This window comes from Lissotriton vulgaris, chromosome 9 (genome assembly GCF_964263255.1).
Source record: "Lissotriton vulgaris chromosome 9, aLisVul1.2, whole genome shotgun sequence".
NCBI lineage: Eukaryota > Metazoa > Chordata > Amphibia > Caudata > Salamandridae > Lissotriton > Lissotriton vulgaris.
This window is the reverse complement of record NC_141697.1, coordinates 1,178,223,561-1,178,243,623: the sequence shown is the minus strand read 5'-3', so window position 1 is coordinate 1,178,243,623 and position 20,063 is coordinate 1,178,223,561. Positions and strand designations below refer to the sequence as shown.

At 44.2% G+C, this 20,063-nt stretch overlaps 1 protein-coding gene across 1 annotated transcript in view; it reads left to right on the top strand.

Moving 5' to 3' along the window:
• Nucleotides 1-20,063, top strand: part of LOC147692973 (protein SSUH2 homolog) — a 233,669-nt gene that overhangs the window by 106,944 nt on the left and 106,662 nt on the right. Inside the window, exons 3-7 of the mRNA XM_086939221.1 lie at nucleotides 3,056-3,232; nucleotides 6,502-6,574; nucleotides 9,281-9,410; nucleotides 13,957-14,017; nucleotides 16,350-16,471. Coding sequence (XP_086795347.1) covers nucleotides 3,056-3,232; nucleotides 6,502-6,574; nucleotides 9,281-9,410; nucleotides 13,957-14,017; nucleotides 16,350-16,471 — 563 coding nt within the window. The remainder of the gene's footprint in view (nucleotides 1-3,055; nucleotides 3,233-6,501; nucleotides 6,575-9,280; nucleotides 9,411-13,956; nucleotides 14,018-16,349; nucleotides 16,472-20,063) is intronic.

Genomic DNA, 20,063 nt, shown 5'->3' with positions numbered 1-20,063 from the left:
TATAGGAGAGCTGTGGGTACAGGCTAGAGCTGTGTGTATAGGGGAGCTGTGGGTACAGGCTAGAGCTGTGTGTATAGGGGAGCTGTGGGTACAGGCTAGAGCTGTGTGTATAGGAGAGCTGTGGGTACAGGCTAGAGCTGTGTATATAGGAGAGCTGTGGGTACAGGCTAGAGCTGTGTGTATAGGGGAGCTGTGGGTACAGGCTAGAGCTGTGTGTATAGGGGAGCTGTGGGTACAGGCTAGAGCTGTGTGTATAGGGGAGCTGTGGGTACAGGCTAGAGCTGTGGGTATAGGAGAGCTGTGGGTACAGGCTAGAGCTGTGGGTATAGGAGAGCTGTGGGTACAGGCTAGAGCTGTGTGTATAGGGGAGCTGTGGGTACAGGAGATGGCTGCATTGCGAAATCATCGGTTCCCTACATACAACGAGCTGAGGAGTCTCATTTATTTATAAAGTTTTATATAGAGAGAATCTAAAAGCTGGATCAAATTAAAAATGAATTTGATGGCCCAAAAGGTGCCCAGACTCAATCCGAGAAACACTTGCAGCAAACAACACAATGGTATTCAACTTTCAGAACCACACATGGGCTTCCTCGGATGTTACAGCTCGTAACCAGTTGGTTCCTGAAGTCTGATGCAGAGAGCGTGTTAAGGTTAATTTTCGTGAAGCCATGTGCCAAAGTTATAAGAACAAATAGAGCGCTTGTGTATATTGCAAGTTGCCTGGGAGCTGTTGTAGATTTCCAGTTCTCCTCTAGTATCCTCGTCGCCAGAATGTTTTTTCTCTTGTTTGTTTTTTAACAAACACTAGTTGATTAAATACACAGACTGACAGATACTATGACCAGCTTTAGTTAAAGGCATGCTTACATGCAATATGTCTTTATTGGCAAAATCTGCGTATTGAAAGCAGCTGTGTAAGGCAGCAACAGTGCCAATGAAAGACCCGCCTATCCCTGGTGTGTGTGTATAACGTCCAAACGGCGGGGAAGTGGCCCCATGTCATGTGGGATAACTTTAGCCTTTAGCTAACAACGCTTTGATTAGAGAGACAGATGATGGCGAGGCAGTCCAAACCTTTTGCAGTGCACTTCATTGTATTTTGGATTTTTAATAGCACTTTTAAGGTCTTCCAGCTGACAGCACATGTACTGTCTGCTGGGAGGGGTGATGATTACTATAAAAGACTTGGAACCTGCACAATGCTTACCATTTGCTGGCTTCATCGTCACTTTTTGCTGCCTCTTAATTGGCCAGCATGTCCCAGGCGTCACTTCCTTTTCTTTGTGTGGAGAACGAACCAAGCACAAATTGATATCCACTGCTCATGCTGTGATTCAAGCACTTACTGATTCACTTTTTATATACATTTTTTATATATAAATTTACAAGGATTATGACGTACACCTTTAGGACACTTCCTCCGTTTACATTTCTTGTGTTTATTTTTAAGCACATTTCCAAGGTGAATCATATTCATCCAGGTTGAGCTTCAAGGTTGTTTCTGATGAGGACTAAAAATAGGATTTAAGAAATTGCAACATACTTTCTTCTGGAGGTGGTAATCGCCCCTTTCTGTTGCCCTATCTGCATCCCACGTCTTTGTCTTCTGCAATCGCCAAGCCTGAAACGTCTCATGTGACGAAGTGATATCAACCTTGGTTGTCAAGATGACAAGGTATATATAATTTAAATGTCTCCTCGACCACAATATTTGGTGAATTCCTTGCTCACATTAAAGGTTACCTGAAGCCAGTGTCCTGGAGTGCAAAGTCTGCAGGCATCGGACAACCTGGGATGCCTCTCACTGAATGATCAGCTAAATGGAGAACGATCACGCAGGATCTTGGGTCTGTATTGAATACTCAATATATTGATTCTAGCCTAGTACTTTCGGACTGGGGAGTGTGAGTGGACTTTGCATTCAGTATAGTCTATGGAGCACATTGTTATATCTCCAGCAGTCTACAGTTCAAACATCTGGGCTGCAAAGCGACAAATGATTGTTATCCTCCCTGTGGGGCAGGATTAGATTTCTGAGCATTATTATGCCCGCTCCTCTGAGAGCGAATGTTCAATGCTCATTTAAGTAGTGGACGACGATGATGATAAGTAGTGGACTTTGTAGGGGTGCCCAATTTATGTTTATCCTTTAGTGCGAAAAATCTTAAAAGTGAGCTACTTAAATCTTTTCCTGTCTGAGCCATTGGAAACTACACTTGTATTTAGCTGAGCTGTTGATGCCCTTTGTGTTGAGTAACAAACCTAAGAGTAGCAGGCACCCATATCAGGGACTTTGGGTGGGTGGGTCGCAAACCCAGTCTCGCCACAAAGTGTGCACACCACAGCTGGTGTCAATACCTGAGTGTGTAAATGCCTGCAGTTTTGTTGGGATGGTACCATTTAGGCCACAGTGCAGCTTCTGATACAGTTGAAAACCATTTCCTCTCTCCAAAGTGGCTTCCAGGAAGTATGCAGCATATTACAAAGGCCATGTACCATTATAAACGTTCCTAAAGATAACTGCACGCAGACTCTTATAGTGAACCCATCATATTCAATTCCAACTGGTGATTGCTGAGAAGCTTTCTAGACGTGGTGGAGCTTATCGGCCCTTCTCCCCAGTGTAGGTATCTTGCCCAACCAGCGGTTTGTAGGTCTTTCTTCTACTGGCCATCCTATTATCATGCTATTAGGCTCCATTACTTTGTGTCACTCCATATGATTATTATTTCTGTCTCTTGGTGGTGGGGTTGTGCGGTTCGCACTTTCTTTGGGTCTCCGATTAGGCTTCAGACTATTTCTAGTAACCCTCGGTGCTCCACTGTCTTCACTACACTTGCAACTGTTCTCCTGGTTGCTATAAATGCTCTAATTACTCACTACTGTAAGCATCAGTTGGGTGTGCTTAGTCGAAGCTCGCAAGCACTGAATGTAATGCCATGGTTTGTGTTTCCGGATACGTGCTCAGAAACTCCAGACCTATTCATGGAAATCGCTGTGGAATTTGTTTCTCCCAAGCAGAAGAATACTTTTTAATGTTTTGTCTTTGTAGGTGCCCCAGGACCCTATCCACCCGGACCGGAACAATACGGGCAGCCTATGATGGGAGCACCAGGACCCTACCCAACCCCTGGAATGGGTGGACCACCAATGGCGGTGGCTGCAAATGCACCAACCCTTAATCTGATGTTTGATAATGTACCTGGATATGAAGGTGTTGGTGGTGGAGGTAGGATTCAGTTCCTGTTCTATTGTTTTTGGCCTAGACGAATTACAGTGTTACTCCAACTGCTTCCAGAGCATCCTAACTTAAGATCCCAGTGGCCAATTGTGGTTTTAAATCTGATTGTTTGCATGTTGAAATCAACTACGTCTATTTAGTTATCCTATCTGAATAACTAAGCGTGTATTAACTCCATATATAGTCGGGCATTGACTAATGCTGCTATATTGTCTAAGCTAACTGAATGGGCAGGGGAAGGACTGCAACTGAGAAGATTCTTGTTCTACCTGCCCAGATAACTCAGTTTAATAGAGTTTGGTCGAAATGGAATTTTAAATGTTATTCTTGCTAAAGCTTCATTTGTGAGGCCAAAAGCTGTTCATGTTTGACCAGAATATGGATTGGCGGCCCACTCTTTGTACTCTGAGAGCCAAATGCTTTCTTGACTTTCCAGTGTGCAGGACACCAGTATTCTGGCCGTCGGGCAGTCCACTGCCAAATGCAAGTCTATTTACCATCCAGTTTGGAGTGCATGTATATTATGATTCTGGAATAAAAGATGTAAGCATTGCCAGTAAAAATGTAACACAAAGTACCCTCTGATTGACCTAGGACTCTAGAAAAAGCCCTCACAGTCCTCATTTCTAAGCTGCCTGAAAGTACATCAACCATTCCCTCTGATGTTCTATTATTAAAAATGTCCTGAGAGATTCTATAATGATTCCTTTATTTGATTTGGCCCCCAATTTTCGTTTTCTTTAGACCACGTGATGGTAGCGAGAAACTCAAAAATGGACCACTGAGGCTCTGGATGGATAATCTGGAGTCCTTGGACCTGCCCCTTCCTTATATTGTGTCCAGGCAGTGCACAGTTTGATTGTTCCCTCCTGGTCAGTTAGTTTAATGCCCAATACGTCTACCTTCTCACATCAATGATTGGCCATCCCTTTTTTATCCTTTTTCTTTGATCCAGCTGCTGAATCCAAGTCATTCGGTTCTGCAGTCTTGCATGGGAGCCCTCCTACTCGGATGTCCAAGCTTTGTTTGTGTTGATGAATCCTTTTTGTGTTGTAATTTTTTATTAGCATTTCATAAATACAAGAAAACAGATTTTAAGATGCTTGTCAATATAGGGAAATAGATGACTCTTGGACCTCTTGTTAGCAGAGTGCTTTTGTCTGAGGCTTGGGTGGTTCCTTTGTCAATGGAGGTGCAGTGGAGAATTTAAATGCCAACGAAGAGGTCCCAGCAATGGCTTTGACCTTGACATCCAACTTTGTTTTGATTTTTGTTGACAGTTCAAACCACTATATCTAGCATGGCAGGCTCAGGTCTACAGTCTCCTTTTCTCATTAACTGCATCTTTTTTGCTGAGGTTCTTTCCTTTCTCGTATCCGTTTAAGTCCCTCCATCATGGATTTGGGTTTTGAGCGCAAGAGAAGTCGCTGGGCAGAGGAAGAGTTTCATCACGAGTATCTAGGACCTCTGAATTAAAATGTGTTTAGGTCAAGAAGGGACAATAGCTTCTCTTGCTCCGGTTTCATCCTCTGTAATGGATTTGTGAGGCAGCTGCCCTCACAGGATGTTTGTAACTGCATTAAGGGCCCCAGAGGCTGCAGGACCCCAGTGATAAGGGCCAGTATGTAATTTTATTGTGGTCCCTGGGTAATTGGGCACTGCTGGCGGGACCTGTTTATTCTAAGGTCAAAACCGGCCACTGTGCCAACGCCAGAGTAATTTGTCTCAGAAGAGAAGAGTTTAGTATTTTATTAGTATAGCTGGGTCTGGTGGCCTAGTGGACAAATGCATCCCACTGTAGGGGGCATGTGTTCTGCCTCGTGGTCACTGGTTAAAATCCCATCAGGTCCACTAGGATAGGATTGACATTTGTAGAGCGCACGAATGCCGAGGCGTCTTGGTACTAGGGTGAAAAAGAGGGAGGATCAGCATCCGCAGAACCAATTCCTTAGGCCCTGGGGTACAGCTATGTATTTATTAGCTTCCTAAACACTGTCTTGTTTAGATGGAGTCTCACTGTGATAGGTAGTTGGTTCCACAGCCTAACCACACAGTGAGAGACTCTTCCCACCCCATCTGGGTCTACGAACATTCGTGGCACAGATGAGACCAGAGTAAGCTGATCTGAGATCTCTGGTGGGAGCATACCAGTGGAAGATTTTTCGAAGGTCAGCAGCCCCTCCGCCATAAAGTGTCTTGTGAACCAGACATAAAGCCTTGAATTCTAGACGTTGCTGTATTGGCAGTCAATGCACTGACTTAATGGCACTCGGACTTTCATCTTAACGAGGTCGCTAAAATAAGTACCAATGAGTTGGCTCCAAGATGCCCTTGGGTGAACGTGCGCTTTAAAAAATACACGACTGTTATAGGGCATGGCATTATTCCCCTCCTCACCAGGATAAAAGGGCATAGGAGAGAGGCAGGTAGAGTGGTTTTCATGTGAGTGACAAGGTACCGCCTGAGGTGGTGATAACTCCACCTTTACACAGATACTGGGAAGTTAGTGGAGAAAAAGCAGAAAAGGGAAGAATTTTGACCAATAAGCAAGTAACCATACCATGGACAGCTTTCACAGATGATGTGTGTAGCCAAATGTTGGTTTATTGGTTAAATGACACCCTGATCTATTGATGGTGGTAAGAGGTGTTCTTCCAGTTATACAATTAAACATACCGGCCTCCCCTTTACTGGCCCATTTCCAACCTACTTAAGGGCAAACATGTTGTTCCTTGGGTCCATATAACTAATATTAGTGTAAAAAGTCTTAATTGCAAAGATGGAAAAATATCCTACATTTTTGGCCCACCCAGGGCTAGATTATGAACCGATCCAGTGGGGCGCGGTTAGGGCTCCCGGTCCAGGCATATTGTAGTGGTTAGCCCTGATAGCATTCTTTGGTTCTGCTGTGGTCCTAAGGGAAAGAAAAAACATGTACACTTCTCTGCTCTTAGTGTGAAGCTGTCCAGTGCTCAGTTCAGAACAAAGAACAATATTTGTACAACACAAAGGAAAGGAAACCTGACCTAGGAGTTTTGCCAAGAGTCACTCTCCTCTTTCCTATGCAGACTGTGGCTCACGCCTTAAAGTTGTGTGCAGTGCTGTGTTATGAGCCTCACTGGTTGTTCATGCTGAAAAATGGAATTGCCGCCTCTTCGCCATGCTTGCTGGCAGCCATGGCTGTATTGTTACACAGGGCATGTTTCTGAATGACTTCTCCCGCTTCCTGCTTCTTCAATTGTTTCTTTTATTTGTAGACGGAATATGGCTTCCTCCTCCACCGATGCCCGCCCTTCCAAGCGACGTCCCCGCTCCGAACATAGAGTGGAGGTAAGGGTGGGTCTTTCATGTTATTGGGATATATATATATATATATATATATATATATATATATCAGAATGGATACAGCTACGAGCTATTGCTGTGCCTTTTTGTTACCTACTTTCTGTACTTATTCGTGTTACTCATGTGAATGGATGATCAGTTTTACACAGTTTTGAATAAAGTTGTCCTCTGTTACAAAATTAGCAGCAGACGTATAGGAGAAGTTTCAAACAGCATTACTGTAATGTTTACAATAAATTCTAACCCTATTTAATTCATAGAAACCTACTAATAGTGAGAACAAGTGGGCACTTCAGGAGTTCACTGCTTCCAGGTCACAGTGCTGGCTGACATTTTTCTAATGTAGGATTCATGTTTTTCCACCAAGGGCCTGTCCTTGCAAGCCCACACTTGCAGGGTATGAAATCACACCTGTTAATTGCTGCTTTCTCTTGTTCGAAGTGCCCTGTAATATCTGCCCATTCTGCTACTGACAAAAGAAAAGTGTATACGACTAAATGAAAACAAATACACTTGACATTGTACCTGAATATGTGTTCATGGGATCAGGTGGGTCATTCTCTCCTCCTTCAGAGCTAGCTATCACCAGTGGGCTTGGATACCTGGTCCCACCGCTTCTTCAGCTGCCCTTTTCCCGTCTGCTTTCCTTTGTGGTGAAAGGTTGTGTGACAATCTAGTAATAGCGCCGAGGTCCAGCTACTAAGTTGTTTAGAAGCTAGGGCTCATAATATAAATATCGTATGATCCACATAACCTACTGGCAATAGTAAACAGCATCTTTTTGTCAAATGCCATAGTCTATGCCCACTCCTTCCTCTGCTATTTTGGAGGCATGGTGCACCATGTGTAATACTTCATTGTGTGTACTGAAAGCCATGAAGGTGTTTTACTATGTTAGAGATGTTGTAAACCCCTTGGATTCATCTAATCTGACACTGATAAGTTCCAGTTTATGACATGCTTGATCCAAGGCTGTCTGTAGATTCTCTTGGCTAAACTCACCAGATGGGTGCGTGTTACTGGGACTCTATTTCTCAGTCCTGGACCTTTCTACTAAACAGTTGTTTTCTGGTGTTTAAATGATAAAAACCAAGACTACGCCTTCTAGGACGCACTGGTGTGTTTTTTTAATATGACAATTCTGTTTTCTTCTTGCTTACGTTAAGCGAGGAAAGGTAAGCGAATTCCTTATTTTGCTTGTAAGATGCAAAGTCCTGTGAAACTATTTTGTACTTGAGCTGTTAGGGGATAGATGTTTATTGACGAACCCTAGTTTTGTTATCAAGCCTCTAAGTATAAATGAAGTGTGCAACCTGATTGACAGGTTCAAAAATTGTAGGATTTGAAGATTACAAAATGCGATTCTAATGGCTGAATTTGTTGCAGCCTGACACTTTTTACTCAGCAGCGGCTTCTACCTGTTACAAGCAGTGAGGCGGGGGCGAGGTCAAATTGGATAAAAAAAAAAGCACTAACCTCACATGGCCGCCACTTCTCCGATGTCCTCTTCCTGGCTCAGCGTTGTGATTTGATGAGCGCCGTAACACAACACTCAGCCAGGAGCTGAGCCAGGGGGTGGGCATGTCCACCATGCAGGTTGGAATGCAGCCTGCATGGAGAACACAATATGTGCGCATGACTGATTTGAGCGGGCCAACCAAACACATATTGCACACTTAGGAGTGAGATAACCACTCCTCCCCTTTCTGTGAGAACAGCCCGCCCCACAAAGACGCCGCAACAGGGAAAACTAAAATGATAATAACCTTTTGGTTATAATAATTTTTCTACTACACGGCAAAAAGCAGTGGAGCGACGCTCCTCCGCCTTAGCGGAGGAGCCACCACGGTTTCTACTACGAGGGATGGAACAGATGGCGAGCTTAAGTGGTGGTTGTGCAAAATATATGGATGGCCAAAAACATATAAGCTTGTTGGCATATGCATGTGTTTTCCATAGCTATCCTCTGACACTCCCACAAAGTTTTGGGAACATCATTCCATGGTAGGAGCATAATTTGGAAAATTCCCACATTTAAATTGAAGTATAGGACCAAGGTTGGAGCAAAATATTGAATATAGAAATGCACCTTTCTGCCATGTTTGAGTAGATTGTCCACCTCGCTGGAATTCAAGGTATAAAGGAGGATCAGTACTCCTAGAAACATAAGACTGTTGCATGTTTCCATCACTCCTCCCTGGGAATTTTAGAAGTCTTGTGATATTTTTAAAACTATTCCAAACATGAGCGAGAGAGAGTCTATTGATTTTGGACTTGTACAAAAGTCCTTTTTGAATGTGGCCGAGTGTCGGTATTCAATAGGGGACTAATAAAGAGTTAGTTCATAATACACCAGACAAAGTTTAGGTAATTTTAACCCTCGCTGTTAAATATTTCTTGACTATTTGACACTGTTTGAAGAAAATTTCTTCATTTGACCAAATCTGGGACTGAGCAACTCTTCCTTCTCAGTTTCTCGTGAAAGTTACTAATGTAGTTGTTAATAAACTTGTGTGGGAGTGGCATATGAAATAAATATAAAACCACAAATGACTGCAGCTTCTGGGTTCACCTTACTTTCAGTAGAGTGCAATTAGTGCAGACACACAGGGTACCCAGAACTGGGTTTGCTAAACAAATAACTTAACAGTAAGCAATTAAATGAACTTTTTTTATTGACTGTCTATTCAGCATCACCTGCATTACCGAAGATGCCGCCAAAGAAGCCTTTCTAAAGTTTGCTGGTAGCAAGTGCTGCTACAGTACAAGCCCGGCGAAGGACATGCTGTTAAAGGATCTCCAGCCATTTAACACCTATCGAGTATGTATGACCCGTATAGAAATGAGCAGCTTGCTGTTTCACCCATTATTTGAATTCAAAAGCCGATTTTTTTATGTATGGCTGTTAGTGATAAAGGTACATGGAGTGCCTATGGGCAAACAATAACATCTGTTGATGCATGGGTTTTGCTTTTAGCAAGAAAGAGGAGTAGGGTTTTTTACCTCATATGATGTCCTGACCTGGTGCACAAACACGTCTTTCAGTTTGTCTTGATCATGGATGGTACCAAGCTTTTTTCATTCTATGTTTAAAGTCCTATCACCAAACTTAGACTCTTAGATTTACGGGAGTTTCTATCTCCTCACATAATCTTTCAGATTTAAAAAAAAATAGTTTTTCATATATGTAGAATAAACCATTTCTCATTTCTCTGCAATGACCATGTTTCCACTTGACTCGTCGTTCAGCTAAGTTATCTATTCTGTCATTTGGCCCTCATGCAGCTTTAATATGAGTAACAACACTTTGTCGTAATTATAAATGCATACATTTCAGTGGGGCTTACTCAAAAAGTTATTGATTATCGGAGGGTACCCAATTGGTCTTATAGTTTCTCTCCCTTTAAAATATTTTTTTCATAACTAATTTGACTTCCTCTAGTATCCTCATCACATTTTTGTGTCTTGTGATATGAGACTTGGTTTTACTGTTTGATATAAACTTGAAACAGCAAATGGTTTTAAACATTATATTTACATACAGTTCCTCATCTGCATTGAACCTAAATGGAGAATGTGTTTGTAAGCTAATGCTGTATTTTGACTGAAGGTGTCTTAACGTTTGTAGTCTGTCCCCTTCAATTAATTTTTTATGACTTATCAGTTGCATAATGGTTGAGACTTCTACAGGTGGTGGTACAATTTTTCACGCTATGCCATTTCAAATGATTGATCTCCATGATTGCTTTCAGGTATATGTATGTACCAAAGTGTTTTTGAGGTACACATTGTATTGTTAGATGAGACTACAGCGACATTCCAATATGTATGCATATTCCACCAATGCTGACCTCAGTAAACAAGCACTGGCGGTGCCAATAGGTCTCGCAGTAGGAAAGTTGGAGCTATTACAATTGCAAATAACAATGCCTTTTATTTTTGTTTTCATTTTAAAAACATAAAGGGCTTTGTCATTTACAAAACCAATAGCTCCAACTTTCCTACTGCGAGACCTATTGGCAACGCCAGTGCTTGTTTAAATCACTACCGGTAGGTACATGACAGGAACCACCACCAGCCCACAGATCTGGAGTGTACTGTCAATCCAAAGAGCAGCTGCTGAGAACACCCAGCGGGTCCTTTCATCACATGACACTTCCACGGATTGCTCTGCACAGACTTCCAGTAAAAGCTCAACTTATGATTAACCTGCCTCATAAACCCAGATTCCCGCACCAGCTACTTTCTCAGGCATCAAAAGGTTATGATAACGCTGGAAAGCACACACGTGTTCTAGTGAAGCTCCCAACGTCAAGACTTTAAACCCGGCACTGCCGAAAATATCTGCTAATTAGGACCTGATGCGACTTGGAGGGAAGTAATCTGGCATGTTTTTAGCAAGGTCTTGAAAACGTTTTGGGAAGGCAGAGAAGGGGAGGGGGGAGGAGAAATGCGACACAGTGTGAAGCAGCAGGGGCCTTTGAAGTGAAGCTAAGCTTCACTTCATAGGTGTGGGAGGAGTGCTGCTACGGCCTGGGGGAAGCTAGCTGGGGAGGGGGAGGAGAAATGCAAGTAAGGCTGTGTTTGCGGGGAGAGAGAGGGGAGGTGCTGGAGCTGGTAAAGAGTTTATGGCCCAAAAGCGAGTGCCTGCGGCCACGTGAACTCGAAGAAAACCGCACGAACGAAACCCTTGTTTCACGAGCATTTTGAGGACATGAATTCTCGCTCCGCTCAATGCGCTTGCGCGCATTGATAGGTCGCGAGACCTAAAAATCAGCGGGATTTTTTTGGTTCATCACAAACGCACTCCTGTAGTCTGTGAAAACGCTATGGCAGACGCGTTTCTGGCCGAAATGGCTGTCATCAGTGCCGGTCCCACAGGCTAATGATATTTTGTGGGCTCCAGAGACCACTCCCTTAATAGCAGTCTCTCGACTCCTCCTCCCACAGGCAGGTGTGTTAATTGCGTTGCGCCTCCCAGGAGCACTGCATGATGGAAGTTGCAGTCCACGAGGTCCCGCATACAAATGTATGACACAGGCCCAAATGAATGTCCCCAATTTCTTGTGGCTTTACTGCATTCCACCTCAGAGGTCCAGGGTATGATGTTCCGGCCACTACCTTCTTTTGTGCCCTTAACAGGCAGCGTGATGCCGCCTCCTCTCTCCCCTCACGTAGATACACCCCATGTGGAGAAGACCTCTGGTTTGGGGGGGCGCCGCGTTGTACTCCTTGTACTGCACCACTGTTTTGCTGATTACGCGGAGCTCCAGACCGATAAAATATATATATATATTTTTTATTAACAAAGACTCGAGAGACCACCGCATACAGATACAATACCACGAGGACAATAGTTGCCATGTACATGAAATCACAATCCATACAATCTCAGGTGGAGCAGGCCCTTTTTTATTCCACCCCAAATCACTGATCCATCGCCTCCATGGCAGCCACACCCGGTCCCATTTCTTTACACACCCCCTGCTCTTATACACTGTTTCCTCTGCTTGCTGGCACCAGTCAAAGTCACATTTCCATTCTTCAATCGGCGGGAGCCTGCGCCCCCCCAGTTTCTGGCAATGTTGCACTTTGCCACCAATGCCAACCATATACCCACATATCTGGACCAATCTGCCCCGCTTCTGATCATGAGAATAAGCCACTGTGGGTCCAATTGGATAGGCTCACCCACTACATCCGACATGACTTCCGTAACATTCCTCCAAAATAGGCCACCTCTGGACATTCCCATAATATGTGTATGAAGGTACTTTCCTCTCCACACCCCGAACACACTGAGCAGAAATGGCGCGACCCCAGGAATATAGGTGGGTGCGAGGATAGTAGAGGCGATGCAGGATCATGAGCTGCCCTAATCTAAATCTGACGCGCATAACTACTTCCCTAGGGCTCTGGAGTGCCCCCTGCCAGTCCTCCTCTTCAAGAGCCCATAGGTCACTTGAAAAGGCTGCCCTAAGGGAGACCAAGGGAACCGGGAGGTTGTTGAATGAATTTATAGTGTTTAGCTGGCCTCTCTTGATATAATATTGTGACCTATTTTGCAGGCTTAGCCTTTTATAGCATTCACAAAAGACTTTTCTTTGATTTGACCTTATTTGTGCCTCTGAAAACCAGATGGGACTTGCCTAAACTCTTAGGACAGTGTACCTCATTTTGGTTCGCTATATAAAGAGCCAGCTTCCTACAAGGTCCTGAGAGGTGGTAATTAAAAATTTAATTATTGTAGGAAAGGTTGTCCAGTGTTTGAGGGCACTACTATGCCAGACCTATCCACATTTGTGGCAACCTTCCAAAGGAAAATGTGTGCCACTTATTGAAATGTTTACGTTATAGTATACATAGGGTTCCTAGAAAAATAACAGGAGTGTAGAGGTTTGCTACATGTATGGTATTTACAAGGCCTTGTTATCTGCCACATGAGTGTCTTCTGTTCTTAGCTTACCTGGTGGAGGGGATGAAAGGATGCAGGTAGTCATGTTCACAAGATGCACCAAAACAAACTTAAGGCACACTATTTTTTGTAGTATACCCATGACCTCTCTAGGACATATTCCATTCTATATGAGCAATATCCCCCAGCCTTACAGAGAATTCAAATCTTGTCTTTTACCCTAGGATCACCTGCCACCAGATTTCAGCATACTTGTGGGCTGGTGAGAGGCCAAGAGTCACTCTTGACAGTGGGCTTAGCTACCCTTTGTGATCATTCCTGCGTTAGCACAGCTTTTGTGCTCTTCTTGTAAACCTTGTGCGAAATTAAGGGAACCTTCTGTGAATTCACAAACTACTTGGGATGCTGAGAGCAATATTGAATCAATGGCTATAAAAAGTCCAAATCGGCAAACTGACACCGCTATCCTCCTCATGTGAAGAATGTTATCCTTAAAGTAACCGTTTGCCCAAGATCACACAGCCTGGCAGGTGTTAATGCCATTATTCGATCTGATTCCATGTTTCAGTCAGCAACGATGTCACTAGACCACTTCTCTGAGCACATTTCGATATATGAAAATGAGTGAGGAAGGTCTTCATGCCTATTGCATAAGTAGAGTTTTCAGTTGGATGTAGTGGTGCCCCTAGTGGGAGTGGATGGTAGTTAGTATCTTTGCCTAATTAGTACCAAGCGTACTACTCCTGGGCATTTTAAGCTTCTTGTACTGTGGGAGAAATTCTGTTAATATTTTGATTCATAGGGTGAGAGGTTCTTGGGTTGGGAGTTTTTTTTATTGATCCAGTGCATTCTCTGAAAATAGATTGCGTGTTTTTAAAAAGTTGTTGTTGCCTTTTTTTTTTTTTTACATTTCATGCTTGCTAAATGTAGGTATATATTTGTTTCATTCTAGTATCGTCTTGAAACTTTTACTGAGTCCAGAAACACTGGCTGGAAAAACGTGCCTTATAACGGTGAGTGATTTATATATATTTTTTAAGTGATTGCATATGGATTCATAAATGATCTCTTCAAATTGATTGGAACATGACTGGACATTATGGAGGTGGTGGATACATTTTGTGATGATTCCAACTCTTATAAAGTAGTAGCCTACTCTTGAGGGGCCTGGTTTCACTAGACACAACCCTTTCCCCGGGTGGTAGTTTAAAAAAAACATGTAGCCCTTTGCACAGCAATGTGCGTCTAGAAGAGCTTCAAGTATCAAATGCATTCAAGTGGAATGGGTTCAGTTACCAAACGACAGACCAACAGCCTTGTGATGCTAAAGCTAAAAATGCCCGGCCTGAATGTAGATCCCAAAGTAAATCGGACATAGCCTGGGTGCATATTCACTACAATATAGAGATGTCCGTGTAAAGAAAAATTAGGAGTTTACTCTTTAGAACTACTTTGACTTTCATATATATAGCTAAACTTTCAGTTGTGATCTTTATGCACAGCCTTACCACTTAGGAGTTCTTTTAAGTTGGTACAAAATGCATTTTGTTAGTATCTCTCTGAATCAATTTCCAGTTCGTTGGAGTGTGCAGAAGGCATCCACTATCCTCATACCATGTGTCTTGATTTACTCACCTTTCTTCCCTCTAATTCAATCTCATCCATATGCCTTGCTTTAATGTAGTTATATTGTAGATCCAGCAGGCTGAATCTGCTTTGTTGTTGCAGTATCCGTGCACTGAAATGATGGTGCCTGCAATAGCAAGTAATTTAGGTCTTGATCCATTTTTTTTTGTTATAAGAGAGATGTGTTGGTATTGTGTTAAATATGGACTATTGAAATGTTAAAATGCAGTACTATAACACTCACAAATGTTACTTGCATTTTCACGGTGATGGCCACAACATAGTGAATGCATTGTTTTTATTTGCTTTTTCTCTGGCTACCTCTAGAATAATTCTTATAAATATTGCTTGAGAGCTCCCAAAAATAGCAATTAATTGTCAATTTTTTTGGATGCTATGATCACGCTATGTAAGACATCTTTTAACAAAGATTAGCATTTGTGTGCTTAGTAGAAGGTTGCACCCTTTTATACAAACAAATCATTTTTAATTCAGCTGCCAACAGTTGGGCTGGATGATCTGTTCTAGTTTGTTTACCTACTTGTGGCCAGTGTGCATCAAGTTTTCCAAAACATTTTTATCGCATATGCCATTAGCGAGTAACGCTAAAGGGTCGTGAAAGCCATCTTCAACATACACTGCAGACATTCATCAGAAGTGAGACTTGTGTGATGTATGGAAGACTGAAGGTCCTTGCAGTGGCTAAGAAAAATAAGAAAAATTAATTCTTAATGGAGTGAAATAGAGATGCATTGAGACTTCTTTTGCCAACTTGGGGCTTGTGAATCTTGGATGAAATTCAAATCAAATATGGATACTTTGAGTGGTATGAATTAGGAATTTGTCTTGAAACTACATCATTTTGGATTTGTGATTCCTGGTAAAGATCCACTGATTCTGAATAGTAAATGCTGCCTAAAACTGTTTTGCACAGTCTTGCTTCAATGCCCTTCCATGTTGGAGATGTGTTACTGGCCGGATCTTCCTTTTTATAAATGTTTTTGAGCATGTATGTCTAAGCCCTCATGCGTGTTGGCTGATAGTTTCCATTGTTTAATTACCCAAAAGTGAGTACATGTATAAGAAAATGGTTTCCTTTCCATGAGGGCAGAACTGTGGGTTGCTGTTCAATGTGTTCCTTGCCCAATTTTGATCTTCTTAGTTTCTGGCATGCGATGATAGTCCTGTCTAGTTAAGACTGACAGGAACCTGAAAGTGGGAGAGATTTTAATGACCTGGAGGAGTTGGTGAAAATGTAGGTGCACTGGAAGAAAATATAAGTTTGTAGCATGCATGCTTGTAGATACCTATGCTTTGCGTACGCCTGCCATCTAAATGCAGGCATGGTTTCATTGTAGGAAGCAAGGCCCGCATCTAGACGTGTGTATCAAATATAATCCATCTAGGGGTGGATTACCGTCTTGTGGGTTACATAATCTCCACATTTTTGCAATTGGCCATTGCACACTAGATTTCATATTTATACACGTTTATCAAGTGAGTGAATAGAGCGGCAGATATTTTTAAAACAATGGGTTGAGCACCAAAATACCCGCCCTGATCATGCAATGCTACAGAACAAAATTTAGTTTAAGATGGAAGTCTGATAAGCCTTTGGTAGACCACAAAGAGTTCTTTCTGGGTGCTTGTATTCATGAGAATCATCCTAGTCTGTGCACCCTGTTGTGTTTGAGCTTATTTACTCTGTTTTGTTTTCAGGAGAACCTGTAGATTCCATGGGTGGTCCACCCCCTCTTCCATGGGACATCCCAGTGCCTGTTCCTGAAATGTTCAAGCATGCAGAAGAACATATCAAGGTGCCTCGCACCGCTTCAGTAAAAGTAAGTGCCACGTTCCATCCTCTGTGCAATTCTCTGGCGCTCTATAAAGTCCCTAGAGGTCGGTTGGGCAGTTCTTATGATTATTGGGTATTTTAGCTGCACCTCACATTCAGACCGATTGTAACTGCAGGTCCTCCTAGGAAGGGCACATCAAGATGTCTGTCAAGCCCGGTCTACACCCTTGTTCCCAGAAGCTATCTCGATTTGAGAGGGGCATGTGGCTTTTGCAATCTCTTTTATGTCATTTGAGGGAAACCACTACAGAACGAATATGAAGAACAGAATAATGTAGAGTTGACAATTGCAGCCTTTGGCACATCAGTACGATAAACATCATGAACACCTTTACAATTCCACTTTACATAGCATTGGCTAGATATGAAAATATTATAATTAGGTTTGACCATCATACCAAAGAGAGGTGTTGCTTCCATAGCACCTTATTCTGTTTCACACACAGTGATTTGTAAGTGGGGAAACTAGCAATTGGGTTTTTGAGGTTTGAAGTTCAAGTCATTACCAAATTTACCATTAGTCTGTGTGGCTAAATCACTACTCTAACCCGGACTGGAAACTGTAGATTACTATATCTGGTTAGGGTACAGATGAGTTTGCAACTTAATGTTTGCTACTGTGTGACTGGTGTTCCCTCCTGAGGCGGCAAGCCGGGAGGTGGGCTGCTTGTGTGTTTTGCTGATTACTTGCCTACTGCTTAGTACTAGCGTGGGTGTATTTAGCTTGCTACCTATTTTAAAAACTGGCATCTTTTAATAATATTTTATTTCACTTGCCACATTTCTCACTTTCACCCTGATAACTTTGGGCAGTCCTAATACCCTTTTTTCCGCACTCTGGGCTGTCTCAGCCGATCTTAGCACTGAGTCCCGGGCCCCGGGCGGTGAATTCCGGCAGCTGCCATCTTGGGTGGGAGGCGCAGCACCCTCTGCGCTCTAGTCCTCCCTACTTAAGGAGATGGGCATGCCTCCGCGCAGCGGACGCGCCGGAGTCACGCCGGAGTCATGCCTGGGTCCAGCCCGTCTGCGCCCGTCTGCGCCCGTCAGCGCCAAGGAGGCGCCGGAGGCTGGGACGGCTGCACGGCAGTCGTGCACTGTCAGGTTAGCTTTCACTACGACTCACAGATGATAATGACACTTAAGACCTGTCACCACATGTTTACCCCAGAAATGCTTTTAGATACTCCTTGGTGTCCTTGTTTTCAAAGAGGCACGTACTTACCCCTCCCCCCCCCCCCTGTCACAAACGCCCTAGGTTGGGGAAAACCGAGCCTCTCCTGCCGACCGTTGAGTCCGGGTTCCTCATCAATGCTAGGTCCCTAGTTAAAAATAGTTTTGCTTTTAGGGACTTTATCGCGGACAGAAAGCCCGCGTGGTCATTTGTCACCAAAACCTGGGCCTCTGAGTCCTCTGGGCCGGAACTTCTTAATGCCATCCCTGAGGGATATTCCCTGACCAGAATGGACAGGCCGGGTCGGAGAGGGGGTGGACTAGGAATTCTTCACAGAACCCCTATAAAATGCCGTATCGAACATCTGCCGGCAGTTTCTTTCCAGGCCACGTATTTTGCCCTCAACCCCGCCCCTACGATATCCTTTGCGGGCATTCTGATCTATAGGCCGCCGGGCTTTAGGTCCAATTTCAGCCTTGACCTATTGCAAGTGCTGGAACCCTACATGGATAGGCCTAACTTTACTATCCTGGGGGACTTCAATTTCCATTTGGAGGATGACACCTCCGGAGACACCATCCGCTTGTTGGACTCCATGACCTCCTGTGGCTTAACACAGAGTTATGGGGACTACCCACTCCCCCGGACACACGTTGGATGGTGTTTTCTCCAACGACCCCAGAATAACGATAGTCCCCCCTAGCTCTGTCCTGGTCAGATCACCTGGCCGTCCCTTTTGGATTTCTCGATCCCCTCCCTCACTGCTGCGCTGGGAGACTCCAGCAGGTGGGAATTAAAGAGAAACTTTCGGGGGATAAACAATGAAACCCTAGCCCATTTTTTGTCCAGTTCCAGGCCTCCGTCTACTAGGGGAACCGATAATTCTGCCCTGGCCCTCCACAATGCCATCTCTAAGGCTGTTGATACTCTGGCCCGCTTAAGCAGCATTATGCCGCAAGGAAACGCCCTACAGCTCCCTGGTTCTCAGACACTCTTAGAGTGCTCAGACAGGGCTGTAGAAAGCAGGAGAGGCTTTGGAGACCTCACCTCGACCCCCTTGAAAAGGTCATCCACAAGAGACTGCTCAAGGAGTATAAAGCTGCGGTGTTGGTAGAAAGGTAATCCCATTTCACCAAGGTTACCGCTTCCCTTAGTTCTCCCCGGGAACTATTTAAAATAGTGGACTCTCTGTGTGCCCTTCAATTTCCCGACCCTATTGATGCCTCACAGGACCTTTGTGATCAAATCTCCACATATTTCCACGTTAAAATCACGGACATTCAGGCGGGCTTAGAAGCCCTCAATCACGATCTAGGGCCCCCCGCTGACCTGGAGGTCTCCCCTTCAGCTCAGAATCTCTTCACACCGCAGGGTGGTCACCTTAATAACTTCCCCCTGCTAACTACAGAACAAACCACCCTTCATCTGGACACCCTTAAATCAGGATCTCCCCTCAACCCCTGCCCTCTCAAAATCTTTAAGGAGTGCAGGGACGTCTTACTTCCTCCTTTTTTAGAGGCGATCAATCAGGCAATCCTTGAGGGTGTCTACCCGAAGCCATGGAAATTGGCCGTCGTCAAGCCCCTCCTTAAGAAACCCTAGTTAGATCCTGGCATCCTTAAGAATTTTCGCCCCATCTCCCTGCTCCCCGCCCCTGCGAAAATATTGGAGGCCCACTTAAATTTCCATCTGAGCGCCTTCCTCGACCACGCCAGCCTACTTGATCCATCCCAACACGGCTTCCGGAAAGCCCACAGCACTGAGTCTGCCCTGACAGTTGTCACCAACAGCATACGTGCTAAGGTCGGCAGTGGCCAGACTACCCTGCTGGTCCTGCTCGACCTCACAGCCGCATTTGACACTCTGTCCCCTGCCATCTTGGCTAGGCGCCTTAAGGAGATAGGAGTGGAGGGACCGGCGCTCAGCCTTCTAACATCTTTTCTGGCCCATCGCGAACAGCGGGTAAAGTTGGGCAACTACCTTTCTCCCATCAAACCTGTGCAGTGTGGGGTCCCTCAGGGCTCATCCCTGAGCCCCACGCTCTTTACTATATATGTAACACCTTTGGCCAGGCTTGTCAGATACTTTGGTCTGGAAGTCGTATCGTACGCTGACGACACCCAGATCATGGTATCTATTTCACAAACCACTGACAGCGCTGCCCTGAATTTTAAAGCCTGTATGGAGGCAGTTGCGAAGTGGATGGTAAGAAATTACCTTAAACTAAATGGGGAGAAAACGGAGGTGATAATTTCTGGAAGAAAGCAGGGTATCTTTTCTATGGACTGGTGGCCTTCTTCTCTCGGTGCTTGCCCCACGCCCACTCAGTCAGCCCGGAATCTGGGCGTTATCTTTGACACCTCGCTTGCCTTCGATAAGCAGGTCAGTAGGACGGCCTCCACCTGCT